The following is a 17,009-nucleotide window of genomic DNA, read 5'->3' as shown; positions in this document are numbered from 1 at the left end:
CTATATAGATAAACACATAAATTACTATAAATATAAAATCCAGTGCGTGGTCTGCGTTCCTCCTTTCACTGTCTCACTGGGCATCCCTAACTCATCACTGGATTTAATTCTTCTGATTGTATATCCCGGTGTGCAAAACACGTATGCCTCAAAACCTCTGCATGTATGTGCATATAGGTTATTATATGACAAATTACTTATGATCTCTCTTATTAAGTAGATGAATGTGATTTTATGTGCTTCTTGAAGGCTAAAGGTGGCAGGCAGGCTCTCGAACACACGTCACCCTGGTTTCATTAACAGTGAGATGTCTGGTCATTCCAGGTCAGGTGGCTTGTTGATTTACCTGTGGGGACAGCCAAGCTGTGTTGGGGGGAGGGGGGGGGGTGCATCCTGAAAATGTCACCAAACGCTCTTTGTGTCCAGCCTGGCTAAGCTGGCTTCCCTGTCTGAGGAAGTGCTGTGCTGATCAGCTGCTGGAAAGCTGGGCAAAAACATGATAGCACAGCTACCCAACTATGGCCTCATCCAAGGGTTTATATTACGTTGTGGGGACCAAATATCCACCACAATGTGTTAAGAACCTATTATTTTGATGATGCGGGGACCATTTTTCAGGTCCCCACAAAGATGTGAATGCAACCAATGCCAAAAGCCTCATATTTTGTTTGCTTACTTATGTTAGGTAGGTTAGGGCTGGGTGGGGGTTAAGGCCATTATGTTGGGATTAGAGTCTTCCCCTAGAAATGAATAGACGATCCCCACAAAGATATGAGTACAGGACTACGTGTGTGTGTGTGTGTGTGTGTGTGTATGTGTGTGTATGTGCAATAAATACAAACTGAACCTGTGAGATGTGAAACCTGAACTATGTGATATCTCTGTAGGTCTTTGACATGCAGGCGGTCCCCAGGTTACAAATAAGAGCCATTCCCTCAGTTTGTCTTTAAGCAGAATTTGTTGGTAAGTATGACCAGTAATAATACAGCACATATTAAATCTAATAATAGTAAACCCAATAGAGTAATAATAAGCGTAACTACCTGTTGTGCTGTACTCCACCTGGAGCTGACGAGCCGCTGAAGCCGTGCAATATTTTCATGCACGTCGCGAAGTTCCTTATCACCATCTGTTATATTTAATTCCAATTTTTAATATAATAGGCTTGACAGCTGTCCGTTCATAAGTACGAGTTGTTTGTAAGGTCTGAACCTGCGGACCGTCTGTATTTTGCACTGAAGTGATGGCATATCAGTGGGTCACATGCCGTTCCCGATGGTGTGGTCTCCGCTTCCATTATCTCATTCAGAAGTAGTTGCTTCTACCATGTGACTAACATGGATCCCGACACGCTGCCTGTCCATCCACATGCATGGACATAGAACAGAGGCTGTGTCATTTGTGAATGTTACCCCTCCATCTGCTCCTCTGCATGGTCTGGCCTGCAATGGCTCATAAGAAACCCCCCTCTTGGGTGGAAGAGCCTTAATCTTGATACGGTTTTACTGTTTCCAATATTTCTTAAATGGGTTGAAATAGACCGGGACAGACCAGTGGGGTGAATCACTTTGCTGTCTTTTAATGTATTATTTAATAAAAGGAACCAGCTCATTGATTACATGAACTAATGCACATGACATGGGTATCAAATTCTTGGAACGGGAAATATTCAACAGGTTTGGCATCAGTCATTCATTGGAAGTCGAGAGCAAAAGAGGTTTTTAACGCGATGGTTTTAGAAAAAGCATAGCCTTCTGCTATATTTTTCATAAATTCTTTTCATTTGATGGTGGTAGCCCAGTAGCATAACTGATGTGAACTGGTGACTCCCGCCTTGACATAATGGGAACTGTGGGGATGCCCCTGACTCCCTCTACCTTGACACTGGTCTTTTGGATGAATTTTGACTACGTGATGTCACCTGTTAAAATGTCTCCTGTAGGGTGAATCATTGATGGGAGATTCGAGGTTTCAGAGCCTGCTGGGCGTGGGATCGATCCCCACTCATCACTGCCTTCTTAAAAATAATCTTTTAATGATAAAACGTCTCATACTCAGCTATGAAAACAGAAGTGGACATACTTTACAGATGTACATACACTGTGGCAATTAAAAACATTTAATAGATCATTTATCATGCTCATATTTTTCTGCAGAATGGTCTGGATTAAGGTCAGCAGATGAAAACAGAGTGTTTAACAAAGATCTTTTGGGAGCGAACCACTTGTGTTTTTCGGCAGTGAATTAATCCTTCTTTAGCAAAGTTGGCGGTGTGTATGATGGGGATGCTATTCCCACAGCGCTGGTAAGGCTTTCCTGTAAAAGGTGTAACTATCTGGGCTGCTCTGATCTCCAATAGGTCGCCCTTTTTGTGAAGTAGCTGAGAGGTGCCTGTATTTTGAGAGGTGGCGCTGAGGATCCGTCAAGTGTGACGGAGTGAGCTCTTTAGCTGCTAACAGCTAATAGTTTTATTTGCTAAGGATTTCTGACACAGCGACACCTCCTGTCAGTGAAATCTCCTAAACGTTGCTTGCATTTTATGTTTTCAGTGTTCACCTCACTTTGATTTTTTTTCCATTAATCCCTAACATAAAAGCATCATTTTTAATAGTGTAGGACAGGGATATTAAAGCTCAAACCACTAAAGCATGATAACATAAGTCAGCGTTTCTCAAACTTATTTGTCCTGGGGACCAGTCATGGCAGGCTTTGGGGCTGCAGGGCCCTGCATAACAACCGCCCCCAACCGCCCCCCCACGGATGCGAATCTGCATAGATAGATGGATAGACTATCAGCATTACTATTATTATTATTGTTATTATCATTATTATTATACCTGACCTTATCTGACTTAATTTTGATTGGTGCAGAAGTGAGGCTCCTTGGACCAGCAGAAACCCGCTCATGGACCGACGCCGGTCGGCGGTCCATAGTTTGAGAAATGCTGGCATAAGTAACTAGGGCACGGGGTGGGGGGGCGACGGACGGACGGACATATTTTTCACATATAACGGATAATTGCAAATACAGTTTATCGTGCATTTTACCAATTTAAAATGCAGATTTTCGTGTGAAAACACTTAGTATCAGAGATTGTATTAGAGATTGGATTATTATCCAATTGTTGCCTGGACTATGGATGATTTATCATAGAAAGATGGCCTTATTGCAGGGATTATGACAATACTAAGTTTATAGAATTTATCTTATATTGTAACTGGTGATGCAAAATGTATACAGCCCAAAGTGTTACTCGTGTTACACTGGTGATTGTGAGCAAGTCTGTGACGGCTTGTTTTCCAAGTATAGCTGGGAAATTAAATTAATTTATTTATTTATGCCCAGCTCTGAATGCAAGCACACATTACGGCACTTGACCAGTTTCTTGGAGGTGAAGCAGTGGTTTGACAGGCAGTTGGTGCTGCTTCCTTGACTTACACCTTACACTGACTGCTGCATATTCTATTTAATCGTCAAACCGAGGCCTACAGCAGTGTTTGTCTCCAGTCCGTGTCGGCCAGCTTCGGCCAGCCTTGTCATGTACGTTTAAGGTCCCTCGTGAGGGCTGCTACGGCATGTAAACCAGGGGCAAATGGGTCTGTGGAATCCATTATATATTTCCTTTGAGACCGAATCGGTTATGGATGACAGATAGCTTGTTTGTTTTTTTAAGTCAGGGCAATTCAATGCACTTTTAGTTTATTTACGTTTTTGTCAAAAGTGAGGGTCAGAGAACAGGGTCAGTGTGTTTCTGGAGTATTTGGGGTTAGGGGCCTTGTTCAAGGGGTCAGCGGTGTCATTACCGGCACAGAGTCCTAAACCACAGAACCAAATCAGGTTTAAAAGTAAGGCGATTCGGTTATTCTAATGAGCGCACTTCTGCACGGCTCCTTAACATGCTAAGCAGTCTGTTAGCACTCGTTGATGGTTGGGTTAAGTATCCCAGCATTTCTCACCGTTTCTGCTCCGGTTGAGAATGCTAACGATCTGAAACAGCATTCTTTTTGTGAGTAATGGAATATGTGCTCTTGGTGTAATGGGGCTTTCCATTTATTTAAGACTCATCTTGAACAAATAAAAAATGTATCTGTATGTTATTTCCTGAATTTTAGCAGATAAGGCATTTACTCCAGGGATTAATGACGTCTGTCTGTCTGTCTGTCTGTCTTTCTATCATGAGGAAGATATAAATTCCACAGTGCATCCGTTGTTAATTGTCGCTCATACAATTTAAAGCCGATCTTTGTGTGGAGAGCAGCCTCAGCTACAGGACTTCTTGCTAAAAACATGGTCACGTCTTCTGATACACCAGGTATTACCTTTGTGAATTTAGCTCTGCTGTTACGCTACGCTGAGGTTTACTTATGTGACGTCCACGCAAGATCCTTTGAAGGAACTGCTTTTTGTTTTTCGTGTCAGCTGCAGCAGGCTGAGTGGCGTATCAGCGGGTGACTCTTTCACTGTGTTTAGACTGTGATGAATATTGCATGAGTGAGCTCTGCAGTTAAGGGGAGTAAGTGTGCTCTTAGCTCACGCAGATCGTGTGGTACTAGGCTTGGGAATTCTTACTTACTACTTTCTCAGCTCTCTGGAATGTCTCCTGGCACAGTTATTCCCATGTGAAAGAGATTACTGTCTCGACGCAGATATGATCCTGCTTTGGCCATTTGTGACTGGAAGGCATCTGCATACTTCTGCGTGGGCATTTTGATTCCGAGAGCCTTCAAGAGTCTGGTTATGTTGTCTGGCAGAATGTTGTCATTGTTGCTATTCTTCACTTAAGCTTTTAATCAGATGTTACTACAACCACTGTTATAGTCGATGTATGACATTGGCTACCCAGAGACTCCCGTGTGCTTATAAAAGCACCAAGACGTCTGTTAAGGTCACGTTGTCATGCCTGGAGCAATCTCGACTTTGAGAGCGACATAGACTGCGACCTAGACTGCGTCATTATTGCTCGTCATTTCAGTGCTTGGTGGCCTGAATTATGGATGAGTATCCTCAGCGTTTTTGTGCTTATTTCTTATTTTCCTCTTGACATCAGACACCAAGCAGGTAAGTGGAGGCTTTATAGTCTAGGAGGGGACTGGAGATCATGGCCGTGAGTTTAAGTAATTGACCAAGCTTCTTTGAAAACCCCCAGAAGCAGCATAAATTGTACATCATTGCCAGGATTTATTATAGGAAACAATAATTTAGATTTATGGCACTCTTCCCATTACCAGTATTACTATTTTGTGCTGTAGGCAAGGAGTAGATGTGTACACTTTTTGGTTCCTGCTATATTTTATCATTTTCGGTGGTTAGATCCATAGTTGTTAGAAAGGTGAATGATAAGGTTTTCAGCAACTGAAAAATGTCAGGTCGCACGACCAAAAAATATATATTTTTCTAAATGAAAGCCATCGCAAAATAACCATTTCATTGGCTACAATGCATCAGACATTGCTTGGACACCTGCTCAAACCTGATATCAAGTTAATACATACATTTTAAAATATAAATAAATCATTTTATTATATTACAGTATTTTCATGATTTTCCATGGGTTCCACTTGTACAAGCCTAACCATGAGTTGAAAACTAGTCTTTTTCGAGTTAGATCTACTAACCTTTTCACTGTGTGATGAAAATGACTTGGGCTCTCCTTGATGAGGCAGCATCCTGTTTTCTAAACCTTTTTCCCGGTTGTTCTGCCTGGTAATAAAAATTTGAGGACAAATCATTTTCAGATGTCTTACTGGTTTAAAAACCATAGTGATTTCAGCCACCTGCCATTTTTGGATGTACTGAAAACTGTGTGCTGTTTGACTATTGAAAATGTATTCACATTAAAGAGGTTTCCTACAATGTTAGGCATGCTATGTATTTAAAATAATGGACTCAATCCATTTCCCAGACGTCTAAGAGCCTTCCCCTTATTCGCTGTTATAAGCAGTCCTGCCCGCCAAAGGTTCACGTCCTGCACCATATAATACCATGAACATTTAAATTATTAGGTAAAAATCAATACTTTTTAATCAGTTTTCAAAATATAACTATTTAAATTGAGGGATCTGATATTTCAGTAGCAATCTGCACATCCCTTCCAAACTGCATTTTGCAGTGAATGGCAAACTGCAAAGAATGGAGGGAAAGTGGTACAGAAAAAACAAGGATGAAGTGAAAAAATGAGATGGAGGAGGGTGCAGTGAAATGCAGTGAAAGTCTTTATTTGGAACAGGTGAGAAAAGTTGTAGTTTGTTAGCTTTACAACACTGCCTTGGGTTACGACTTCCATAGCAGTAGGTGAGAGTAAATTAGCCAGCCAGCTAGCTAACTGTATGTGATTGGTCCACAGTACGTCATGTAGTCTAAAACACACTCGGTTTTTAGCGTCATTACCATGTTATCCCTAACTGAATAAATAAAAACAAAACTAGAATTAACGTTATGCAGGCGTCTGACTTCAAAGCTGGCATTCATACATAATCATATCTACAGGGAAAGACAACCTTATGCAATGGCTAAGGAGAGAGTTTGATATTGGAGGGACAAAACTTTTTTTGGCAGGGGGTGGGGGGGTGAAGTCAAATTCAATACTGAGTGAATGCAGGTTCCCCCCCATCCTGCCTGGTTCTGAAACCCTCAGACTGATTGGGTCTTTAATAACGTAGTTGAAACCAGGAACCTGCTAAAGAGGCTAATTTTGTTTTAAGTAGATTTAGTCTTTGTCCGATATTTGTAAGCTTTCAGACAGCACAGTACCAAGGCTGATTCTCATGTTAGTAAGTAGAGTAAATTTTCAGTTGATTTAGAAATTGTGTAATTGCACATGGCTGGAAACTGCTGCTGAAAGTGTCCATTAACTGTCATCAACAGGAATCTTTGGTCTGATGTGTTTTGCCATTTTCTGAAACTAGGATACATTTTCAGCTTATTCAGGAGTGTCCTTTCTTGTCTTTTCTTCTCTTGGAGGACATCCCCGCACCCCAGGCTGAAAGTCTCGCTTTCCTCTTGTGATACTCAAGGATAAGTATCACTGATTAAGAATTTTGGGTTAAGTGAACAGAATATCTTTTTTGTAACCACCATCCCATTAAATGCTATTCTAAAATAGAGTATCTGTACTTTTTTCATCTCCTAGGTGACATACTGTAGTTTTCTCAAACCTCTTTCCTGACAAATGAACACTCACTGGCTACTTACACTTCTCGGTGAAGCAAATATCTAATCAGCCAATCATATGTTAGCAGCACGATGTATAAAGTCATGCAGATACAGGTTAGGAGCTTCAGTAAATGTTCACATCAAACACCAGAATGGGGATGAAAGGTGGTTTAAGTGACTTTGAACGTGACCTGGCTACTGGTGCCAGACAGGCTGATATGAGTATTTCAGAAACTTCTGATCTACTGGGACTCTCATGCACAATCATCTCTAGGATTTACAGAGAATGGGCCAAAAAAGATAAATCATCCAGTGAGCAGTGATTCTCTGGGTGAAAATGCCTTGTTGGTGACAGAGGTCAGAGGCGAATGGCCACCCTGGTTCAAGCTTATAGAAAGGTAACAGGAACTGAACTAACCACTCATCACAAACAACGTATGCAGAAGAGCATCTCTGAAAGCACAACATGTCAAACCTTGAAGCAGATGGACCAAAGCCAGATGCAACTCCTATTAGCTATGAAGCAGAAACTGAGGCTACAATGGGCACAGGATCATCAAAATTGGATCCACCCTGCCTTGTACCAACAGTTCAGGCTGGTGGTGATGTAATGGTGAGGGCAATATTTTCTTGGCACATTTTGGGCCCCTTAGTGCCAATTGAGCATTTAAATACCACAGCCAACCTGAGTATGTTTGCAAACCAATGGCTATTTCCAGCAGGATAACTCGCCATGTCACAAACTCACATCATCTCAGACTGGATTCTTCAACATGTCAGTACAGTTCACTGTACTTAAACAGCCTCAACAGTCACCAGATCTCAATACAATAGGGCACCTATGGGATGTGGTGTAACGGGAGATTCGCATCGTGAAGGTGCAGCTGACACATCTGCAGCAGCTGCATGATGCCGTCATGCCAACATGGAGCAGAGTCTCTGAGGAATGTTTCAAGCACCATGTTGGATCTTCGTCACAAAGAATTAAGGCCGTTCTGAAGGAGGGGTCCAAGCCAGTCGTAGCTTTGTGTACCTAATAAAATGGCCAGTGAGCGTAAGTACATGTGAGAACAAGTTTTGTAGTCGCGGAGCACAGGGTCTGCCCGCATCCAGAGTCTCTGGAGCTCCTAGGCTTTACTCAAGGCCCCTGGCTTGATATAATTACTCTGCTGGCTACAGGATTTGAACCCATGATCTTCTGGCTCTGACCTCTAACCCACACTGCCCTCTTTTTCAGATTTGAGACTTACTCTTGAGTGACCACTGATTGAATGGAGTGAATGGGCTGATTGTAACTCCCTCCACTAGGGGACATAGGAATGACATGCTTGTGCTGTGCTTTAATGTGTTTAAAATAGACATTAGCATACAGCCTCATTTCCCAGCCCGGTCCTCGGAGACCCCCAGACGGTCCGCGTTTTTGCTCCCTCCCTGATCCCAGTAATGTGGACTGTCTGTGGGTCCCAGAGGACTGGGTTAGGAAACACTGGCATATAGACATAATTCTGTTGTTGGGGGCTGTTGGTTGCCCTCCAAGACGCTTTAATTAATGTTTATTTGTGCTTTTGCGTTGGATGGCTGATCTTCCTTTTCACTGCCCATAATTACCATCCTCATAATTTGTCTTTCTTCTGTGAGTTGCCATGATTCAGTTGTGTGGAAGATGGGAATTAGAGAGGGATGCTGGCTGAATCGAATGGGTCTATCGAACATGCCGGGGACCTCTTCTCTGTTCTTCAATGATGCCACTTCACTCAATAATTTACAAAGTCAGTACGGAAATCTTGTAATGTGCAGCAGCTTATAATTTTCTGTTAGGATTTCAGCCATTTCCCCACGTAATGTTTCCAGATCCGCAATTATAAAGACTGCAGTAGATAATCATATAAGGGCTGCAGCTTAGAGATGTAAATTGTTTTGAGAAACATAATTATTGCCGTTCTGCTGGCTTGGTGATTTTTATTATGCCAAGTGCAATGAAGTAGCTCCTGTTAAGCAATTACAAATGACACAGAGGATAAGGGTTGGCTTAAGTATTCAACAAAATTTAGTTTGTCAGTATAGTTTGACGTGTTCTGTTGCATGCCAAAGCCAGTGGTATCTTTCCAGATGCAAGGCAGAGGGGTTGAGGACTGTGGAGGTGAGCAGTTATGACAAATGAAGCGAAGGGGCATGCAGTAAGACACATTTACATACCATGTGAATGATCCATACAAGACCTGCTTGTAATGTGTGGCCTCTGACGACGAGGTACTATGTACTATGTACTATGTACTTTCTATCGGGCATTGCAGATTGGTTAAGCCATGACATTGTGATTGCTGGCACTGCAGCTTTAATGCTCGTACAGGAGAGCCGTTCTCCGGGTTTGCAGTCCGTTTCATGAACCTTGTTCACATAGGAATTTAGACACTGCTGTTGCTGCCTTAAGTGGTGAAAGTCGGTACTGCACCCTACTCACCAGTTTTTTTTTTTTCTTGTTGGACAGGGAGTTTTGCATGATGTGTTGTTATGAACATTGTTGAAGTGGAAAAGGCTCATGGTAATTTCTGAGATTTCTGCCTTCTTTAAAAATAAGAGGAGCAGAGCTGTTGTGCTGCACGTTTCAGCTGAGAAAGAGGGTAGACTACAGTATATCCCCCCCCCCTCAGTTATCGAGCGGCTGGCTTCTCCCACACCCCCATCTGCCACCGCTAACCGCAGCGGATGGCGCCTTACGGCTCTGTACGTCGACACCGGGTAACAATAAACAACGTCTCCTTGAGGTTGCCGTGTTTTGATCCTGGCGTGAATAAGAGCCTTAAATGGCGATGCTCTTTTCCACCTCGGCTGGCATCTCCCTTGAGCTGGTGAGCTGTCGTCTGGCTTTTATCTAGCACGTCTCCTCCAGAAGAATGAGCGAAGAGAGGCCTTGGAGCGCCACAGCAGAGGCAGCTCTCATGTGACGTAGATGAGGACATGTGCAGACTGCAGAGTGTTTGATTAAATCTCAGCCCTGTTTTCTATTCAGAGATTTAGTCAAGAGACATGAAACGTTTTGCTAAGGCTACAGTCAAAACTACTGTACATTATTATTTCTTGGTTGTTAAATGACCCGAAACCTTTACAGGAAGCTCAGTACAGATCTTGATACAGATCGCATTTTGGCGAAGAGACAAGATTTCTTCAGCTGCCGTGCAGATCATGTTCTTAATTGCTTAAGTGATGCTCTGGTGGTGTAGCTGAGCAGTACAGGACAGTACAACTTTAAGAGTCCATCGCTTGTTGCTTTGTTTCTTTGTTAGTTAAGTTGTCTTATTTGTATGTACTGTGCAAAAGTCTTATGCAGTCAGAGAAAATGTTTAAAGCTGTCGATCTGGGTAGTAAATGTACATTTGAAGGGAAAAAAAACTATTTAATGGCAGAACAGAAAATCAACAGTAACACAATAAGAACTAACAAGATTTTTTCTGTACTCCAAAAAGTTAGTGATATCTTGTTGAATTACTATATGAACACTGCTTCAGTTCCCAAACCTCTCCTCAGGGGCACCTCAGCCATTCCATGTATTCATTGAATTTTACCACCAGCTCATTTAATTAAATTTAATTAGTTAAATAACTTATGTTTGTGTCGATTAGCCAAACGTGATGATTAAAGTTGAGTTAAAAAGTACATGGGTATCTTCAGTATCTGCAAATACTGTTTTAATGGCTCAGATTTTCACACTTTGGCAGATGTAGACCTAATATCATTGTTTTTCCGACTTGAAGAATTCACCATCATTTTCTTTGACTGCTTATGACAGTTCTGTACGTTTGTATATAGATACACTCACTGGTCACCATTCATTCTTACATTCATTCATTCATTCATTCATTCATTCGTTCATTCGGTACACCCAGCCAGTACCAGGCAGGACCCACTTATACCCCCAGCTCTGCTTTCTTTACATGCATATAAATGGCTGTACGATATATGTTCTTTATATACATATTCTTGTCATGCGTCTGGAAGAAGCGGAGTCTGCGTTTTGTTAAAACGTATTTAACGAGTGCTGTTTGTCCCGAAAGCGGCACGGCAGCCGCGTCGCGTCTCTGGCGGCTTCCAGTCAGGATGTTCAGGTAACAGATTCATACCTCCTCAGATGATCGGCTCGGCGTCTAGCCCGGCGTTTAAATGATCGCTGCGACTGATGCGCGACATGTTTACCTAAGAAGCGCGTGTTCCTCTGAAAAGCATGTGCGTCTTCCGCACGTCTGCTGATAGAGCTCCCACCCTCCTCCTGCGGGGGACTTACCGTGATTTGTGTGACAGCGGAGGGCCGTTTGCTAGCAGAGCTACGCGAATCTCCATATTAGGTCCTGCCTTTCTTATAGGTGTCTATGGAAAAGCCTGAGGGCTGTCTGACCCCTTGGATAAAGGAGCCAAGGAATCGGACTAATCTCTCAGCTGTGCGTATACCTTCAGGCTGAGGGTCTGAGGATCTGGAGTTATATTAGGTTGAAAGCCATACATAGTTTTGGCCTTTCTGTGCATATGTAGGGAGTCCAGCAGGAGTAGACTGTGCTCAGCAGTTGACTGGCCGTTTTGCCGTTAGTACAGATGTACACCGGAGACTGTTTGCACTATATCCTTTAATTGGGAGCTGGCAGCAACACTCAATCTGTCCTGATGAGGTTCTTCTAACCCAACTTTCCTTCAGGTAGAACTGCATAAATATCCGCATCTCCGTGCCAAATTAATTTGATTTATCGGCCTGTTTTCAGATTGCTTTCCCGGAGTCTGGCTTTGCTCTAACCTCAATATTCCGGATTGCCGGTAGATAAAGTAAATTTGTGATGAGAGGCGCTGCGCTCAGTCAGAACGGAAAGCCATCCATCCTGGAGGCGCCGGTCGGCGCGGGATGCAGGATGCGGGATGCGGGAAGGATGCGGGATGCGGGAAGGATGCGGGATGCAGGATGCGGGATGCGGGAAGGATGCGGGATGCAGGATGCGGGATGCGGGAAGGATGCGGGATGCGGGAAGGCTGCACGCACAGCTTCTCTTTCTCACTTTTACGGACCGGAGATTCCCGGATCTCAGATGGAGTGTTGTGACCCTGAGTGCTGGGGCCGAAGAACTTGGGGGCACATGGGAGGGTGGGGGAGGGGGGCATTAGCATCTGTAGCAGGAAAGGTTATCTGTAGCAGGAAATGAGCTGCCCCCCTCCCCCCCAGGCTTCCATGTTCATGTTGAGATTAGCAGCAAACCCCCCCCCCCCCGCCTTTGATTATGATGGCTTAATACAGTGTTTCTCAAACTGGTACTCAAGGCCACTCAGACAGGCAACAGTTTTTGCTTAGCAGGAGGGAGCAAAAACGTGGACCAACTTTGGGTCCCTGAGGACCGGGTTGAGAAACACTGGCTTAGTAATTCCAACTGTCAGTCTTTTAATTTTTTCATTTCCCTGGTGAATCCCTTCTCTGGCTTTGCTTTACGGAAGCCACGTTTGGGGGAGGCTTGAATCCTCAGCTGTGATTGGCCAGTTAATGGTGGGTGTGGCCCAGGCTCAGAGACTGTGATTGGAGGTTGGCTATTAGCTGCCTCCTGTATGAAGCTACGACATATTCTTCATTTCCATGGTGCCTGTTCTGAGAGCACTTTACTTATAGGGGACAAATATGTGTGATAAGAAGCAGGGGAGCCCATTATTGTGGTCCTATTAGCACTATATTATGTGCTTAGTATTTATTATGCTGGGGGATAGTGCTTAGTATTTATTATCCACTAAACATCAATAATGTCATGTTTGTTGTAGCAAGAAAAAAAATATGACTGGATTTATGTTTGTTTCCTGCTGTACGGTTTGCTCTGGCAGTTTTGTACAGTTCCCAGGGAGCGTGATATCATTAGCCAGACCATTTCACACTTTTTCACCATGGGGAAAAATCCCAGGAATCTGAGCGGGCAGGAGGGATTGTCTGAAAATATGTTTGTTTTACAAAAGTTTATAACACCTCAGTCAAAATAATAGTTGGCTTGGCATGTGGCAAGTGTGGAACAGACCCTAGGAAAGTACTCATTGGTGGAGATCTGTAAATAAATACTTTATTTTGGTGAGACTGAAACAGAAAACCTCTCAATATTGTTTAATTATTCTGTAATTTTTCCACAGTGAGTGGAATTTATGGAATCAGATATTCTGCTGCTAAATAGCAGAACTAAAGTTTCTCCCAGGCAGAGTTGCTCCGGTGTAATTCCCCGGAGACATTAGCTGCAGTTCACGTCTAGGTGGCTGAAGTTAATTCGTACCAGTAGCTCTGCCCATTGACATATGCCGGCAGTCAGACTAATCTTTCTTCTGCACACTTGTCCTTCTTCTGTTACATTGGCCCGAGTTAATGAGAAGGCCGGCATAGACTGAGCAGGCCTGCCGGGAGTACAGCACTCCGTCATAACGAAATCTCTCGCCTGGGCCATGCAATTCTCTGCTCCGTCCTCAAAGGGCTGCTTTTAGCTTTTAATTTTTTTCGTGCACATATTTAATAAGACATTTCTCGTTTTGGTCTAGATTAGCGAGAGCCTGCTGAATTCTGTCTTCTCAAGTGCAAGGGGAATATTAAATCACCCGCCATAACTCCAGGATTAGCTGTCTGTGCTAGACTGTGGTACCTTTCTCATGAAAGTGGCACACAACCCCTATTCCCTCAACCCGCGCATTTTATTTGTTACTCGATGCCAAAGCGAGTCCTGGCGGATTGTCAGCCTGCCGCTGCTTTGCTGGCAGTAATTATGGGATGGTAGAAGTTGGAGAGCTGAATTTCATCATCAAAGGTGGAAACGCTTCTCAGGGAAATTAAGCTTAAGAGCAGATTCCCACCCCCCCCCCCCCACCCCGCCATGTCTGAGTGAGCTCATTTCCAGAGAACCAGCCTGTAATACCAACCGAATCGTGTGCTCCAATTTCCCCTCTGCTTAGCAACAGAAAAAAAAGAATCACAATGGTGAAAATCGGCCACATTTGTTTGGTGAGGGGTCACTTCAGAAGCTACGTTGAAGGCCACTGAGTAGATGGCATCCATGCATCCAGGCATCCAGCACAATACTCCCCAATTTTACCTGGGGGGAAAATCTGAATAATTTCTCGTTCAGGGGGCTTTATATTGACGATACCTTGTTTATTCATCTGTCTAAATAATGAAAAATCTCGGAGTGGCTGGTTGCTGAGAGTGCTGCTGCTGGATCGATGGAGCTAACCCGTGATTTCCCATGTGTCTTCTAGGTGATGTGGCCCCGTATTTCAAGACTGAGCCAGGCCCCGCTCAGATCCACCTGGAGGGCAACCGCTTGGTCCTGACCTGCCTGGCTGAGGGCAGCTGGCCCTTGGAGTTCAAGTGGATTCTCAACGGAACGGACATCACCCCCTTTTCCCCGCAGTACAAGTGAGCGCACACCCCTTTGTTAACTTCTGGAATGTTCCTGCTGTGGCTTGTCAGCGAAAAACCATCACAGAGCTACATTTAGTTTGTGTAGCAGGTGCTTTTCTTCAAAGTGACTTTTGAGAAGGCAGGGTCAGGCAGTCCGTGGGGCATTTAAGGGCCTTGCTCAGGGGCCCAATGCCGAAATTACTCTGCCAACCATAGGATTTGAACCAACGCCCTTCAAACACAAGCGCAGCAGCTTAACCCACAGAGCCACACAAGCACCACCCGTATATTTTCCAAGAAATGATATTTAAGGCTCTCCGCAGGGCATCGACTGCAGGGGTGGGGGGTGGGGGGGGGTGCCTGGAGTCCGGTCATGGCATTCCTGTTGTTTCGATTCAAATAAAATTACTACGCTACATTATACACAGTAAGTAGCTTAATAATAGCATGCGCCGCTGCGTACCGAACTAACTGATTTAATTAATAAAATTTCACAGTGTGTGTGGAGGATGCCCTGAACGGAATCTGAAAGTCTGCCGCACCTTGAGCGTGTGTGTGTGTGTGTGTGTGTGTGTGTGGGTGGGGGGTGGGGGGGTTGGCTCAGGGACACAAAGTCACTGGAGGTGGTGGCCAGCAGAGTTCAGGAGAAATTAGGATCACAGGCCCCGCAGCAAAGTCAGAGCTGGCTAGTCAATATTAGAAATGTTTGTTTCTGTATTAAAAATAGGGCCGGCCTGACATTGTTGGGCCTGGCTGTCTCCATGGTGCTTATGTGTGTGTGTGTGTGTATGTGTGTGTGAAGGTCACACATGTGTGTGTGTGTGTGAAGGTCACACGTGCGCCGAGGGTGACACACTAACGACACGGAGGTGGACATCATGGCCTCTTCAAACACTCCCCCCACAGGAGTGAATTTCAAGAAGATGGTTAATCGACGGGTTCAATTTCTTATTATCAGTTTTAGTAATTTTAGCCCCCTGCCTATGCGCTTGTGTGCGGTGTTTAACTCATGAAGGTGTTTCCTTGCACTGTGCCTTGTGCTGCCCGGCGTCTCCTGTTGGCCTTTTCAAGACTGAGCCGATCTACTGTCATTTGGGCTGGCACTGAATTGCTGGAAAGGAGCTGAAATAAAACATTTTCCCAACTGAAAGGTTTGGATCTGCCTGTTGATGCGACAAATCAGCCGAGTTAGTGAGTGCGCTTAATGGGCTGAGCGCTGATGCTTTCCAGCGTCACTTCACAAGTACCCCTCGGTGAGCAGCGCATGTAAATGCCAACAGAAATGCCAAGGTCATCGGTAAAGGACAGTAACTATGCTGTATTTACACCCTGGCGCTATTGTCTTTGAAAGTATTAATTGGCCGGTTATCTCTGGTAAATATGCCTTAAAATGCGTGTACTTTAATGCTTACTTCAAATGTCACTGTGGAGTAAAGCATGCTTTTTGCTTCACATTTTTGTCTCATTTTATTTTATGCTTTGCCTTTCATATTCTTGTAATTGTGTTAAAGTTATTTGCACTTGCAAAGGAAATAAGATTTTTTCAGCTTCTTTAAGGGATACAGTCATTCTGTATATTGAAACCCCGGGAAATGAAATACATGCTTTCTACTGAGTATTTAAAGTCAGTGGCTTTATATGAAATTGAGCTGTTGTTCTGCAGTCTGATTTACTGTGTTGGCATTACAGTGATTAAAGGAATGCATTATTCTCTGGGATGAGCAGAGCTCCGAAGCATCACTGTATTCGCGTTGGGAAGGAGAGTCGTTTTTAGAGCGTGGAGTGTTTCGTGCGCTTTAAGTCCTGGTCCGTGGGCTGGTGCGGAGTCCATCTGGCCAAATGATGCGTAATGGGAGTGATTAGAATGAATGGGCCAGATAAGCAGAGCCCTCTCCTGTCGTATGGGTGGTAATAAGCAGAATGGGGCTATTGAACCTTAGTCCAGACCCTCTCGGGAGCCGGGAATCTTCATGAAAACAAGCTGTGCCAGTCTAATCTGACCCAGTCTCAGAAGGGTATGATTTGATTAGCAATATCATGGAAAGATTAGTAATTAGATATTACAAAAAAAGTTCTTTACGGAGAGAATGTAGAAGTAAAGGACTCTTAATGTTAAATTTTGTTTCACTAAGCGTGTGTATAATGAGCATCCTCTGAACATCTGGTTGGTGATACTTATACCGTATCTCCAGCATGCTGTGTACAAATGAGCCCATATTCATGGACCTTTTGGGTCACTAGGCCTGCAAGCCTCCCGTTAAAACTATGAATCAATATACTTTCTTTCAGCCATTTTACATGCTGGATGCACCTGGCACTTACTGAAATTTATTTTAATTTCAAAATAGGTAACACAAACCTCTCCTCTTTGGTTCGGGCATCCAGTCTCGGCCCACACCGAAGCGTTTAAGATTGTTTGTACTAATTGCGTTTAGAATGGCCGGCATCCACTTTCGTTGTTTGGAA

The 17,009-nt window shown here is 43.8% G+C and overlaps 1 protein-coding gene across 1 annotated transcript in view; it reads left to right on the top strand.

Moving 5' to 3' along the window:
- sdk1b (sidekick cell adhesion molecule 1b) overlaps positions 1-17,009 on the top strand; it is a 293,033-nt gene that overhangs the window by 118,631 nt on the left and 157,393 nt on the right. The window contains exon 3 of the mRNA XM_049014318.1: positions 14,399-14,558. Coding sequence (XP_048870275.1) covers positions 14,399-14,558 — 160 coding nt within the window. The remainder of the gene's footprint in view (positions 1-14,398; positions 14,559-17,009) is intronic.

The sequence above is a fragment of the Brienomyrus brachyistius genome, chromosome 5 (assembly GCF_023856365.1).
Source record: "Brienomyrus brachyistius isolate T26 chromosome 5, BBRACH_0.4, whole genome shotgun sequence".
In the NCBI taxonomy this organism is placed as follows: domain Eukaryota; kingdom Metazoa; phylum Chordata; class Actinopteri; order Osteoglossiformes; family Mormyridae; genus Brienomyrus; species Brienomyrus brachyistius.
Note: the sequence above shows the minus strand (reverse complement) of the source record. Positions and strands in the feature narration are given on the sequence as shown.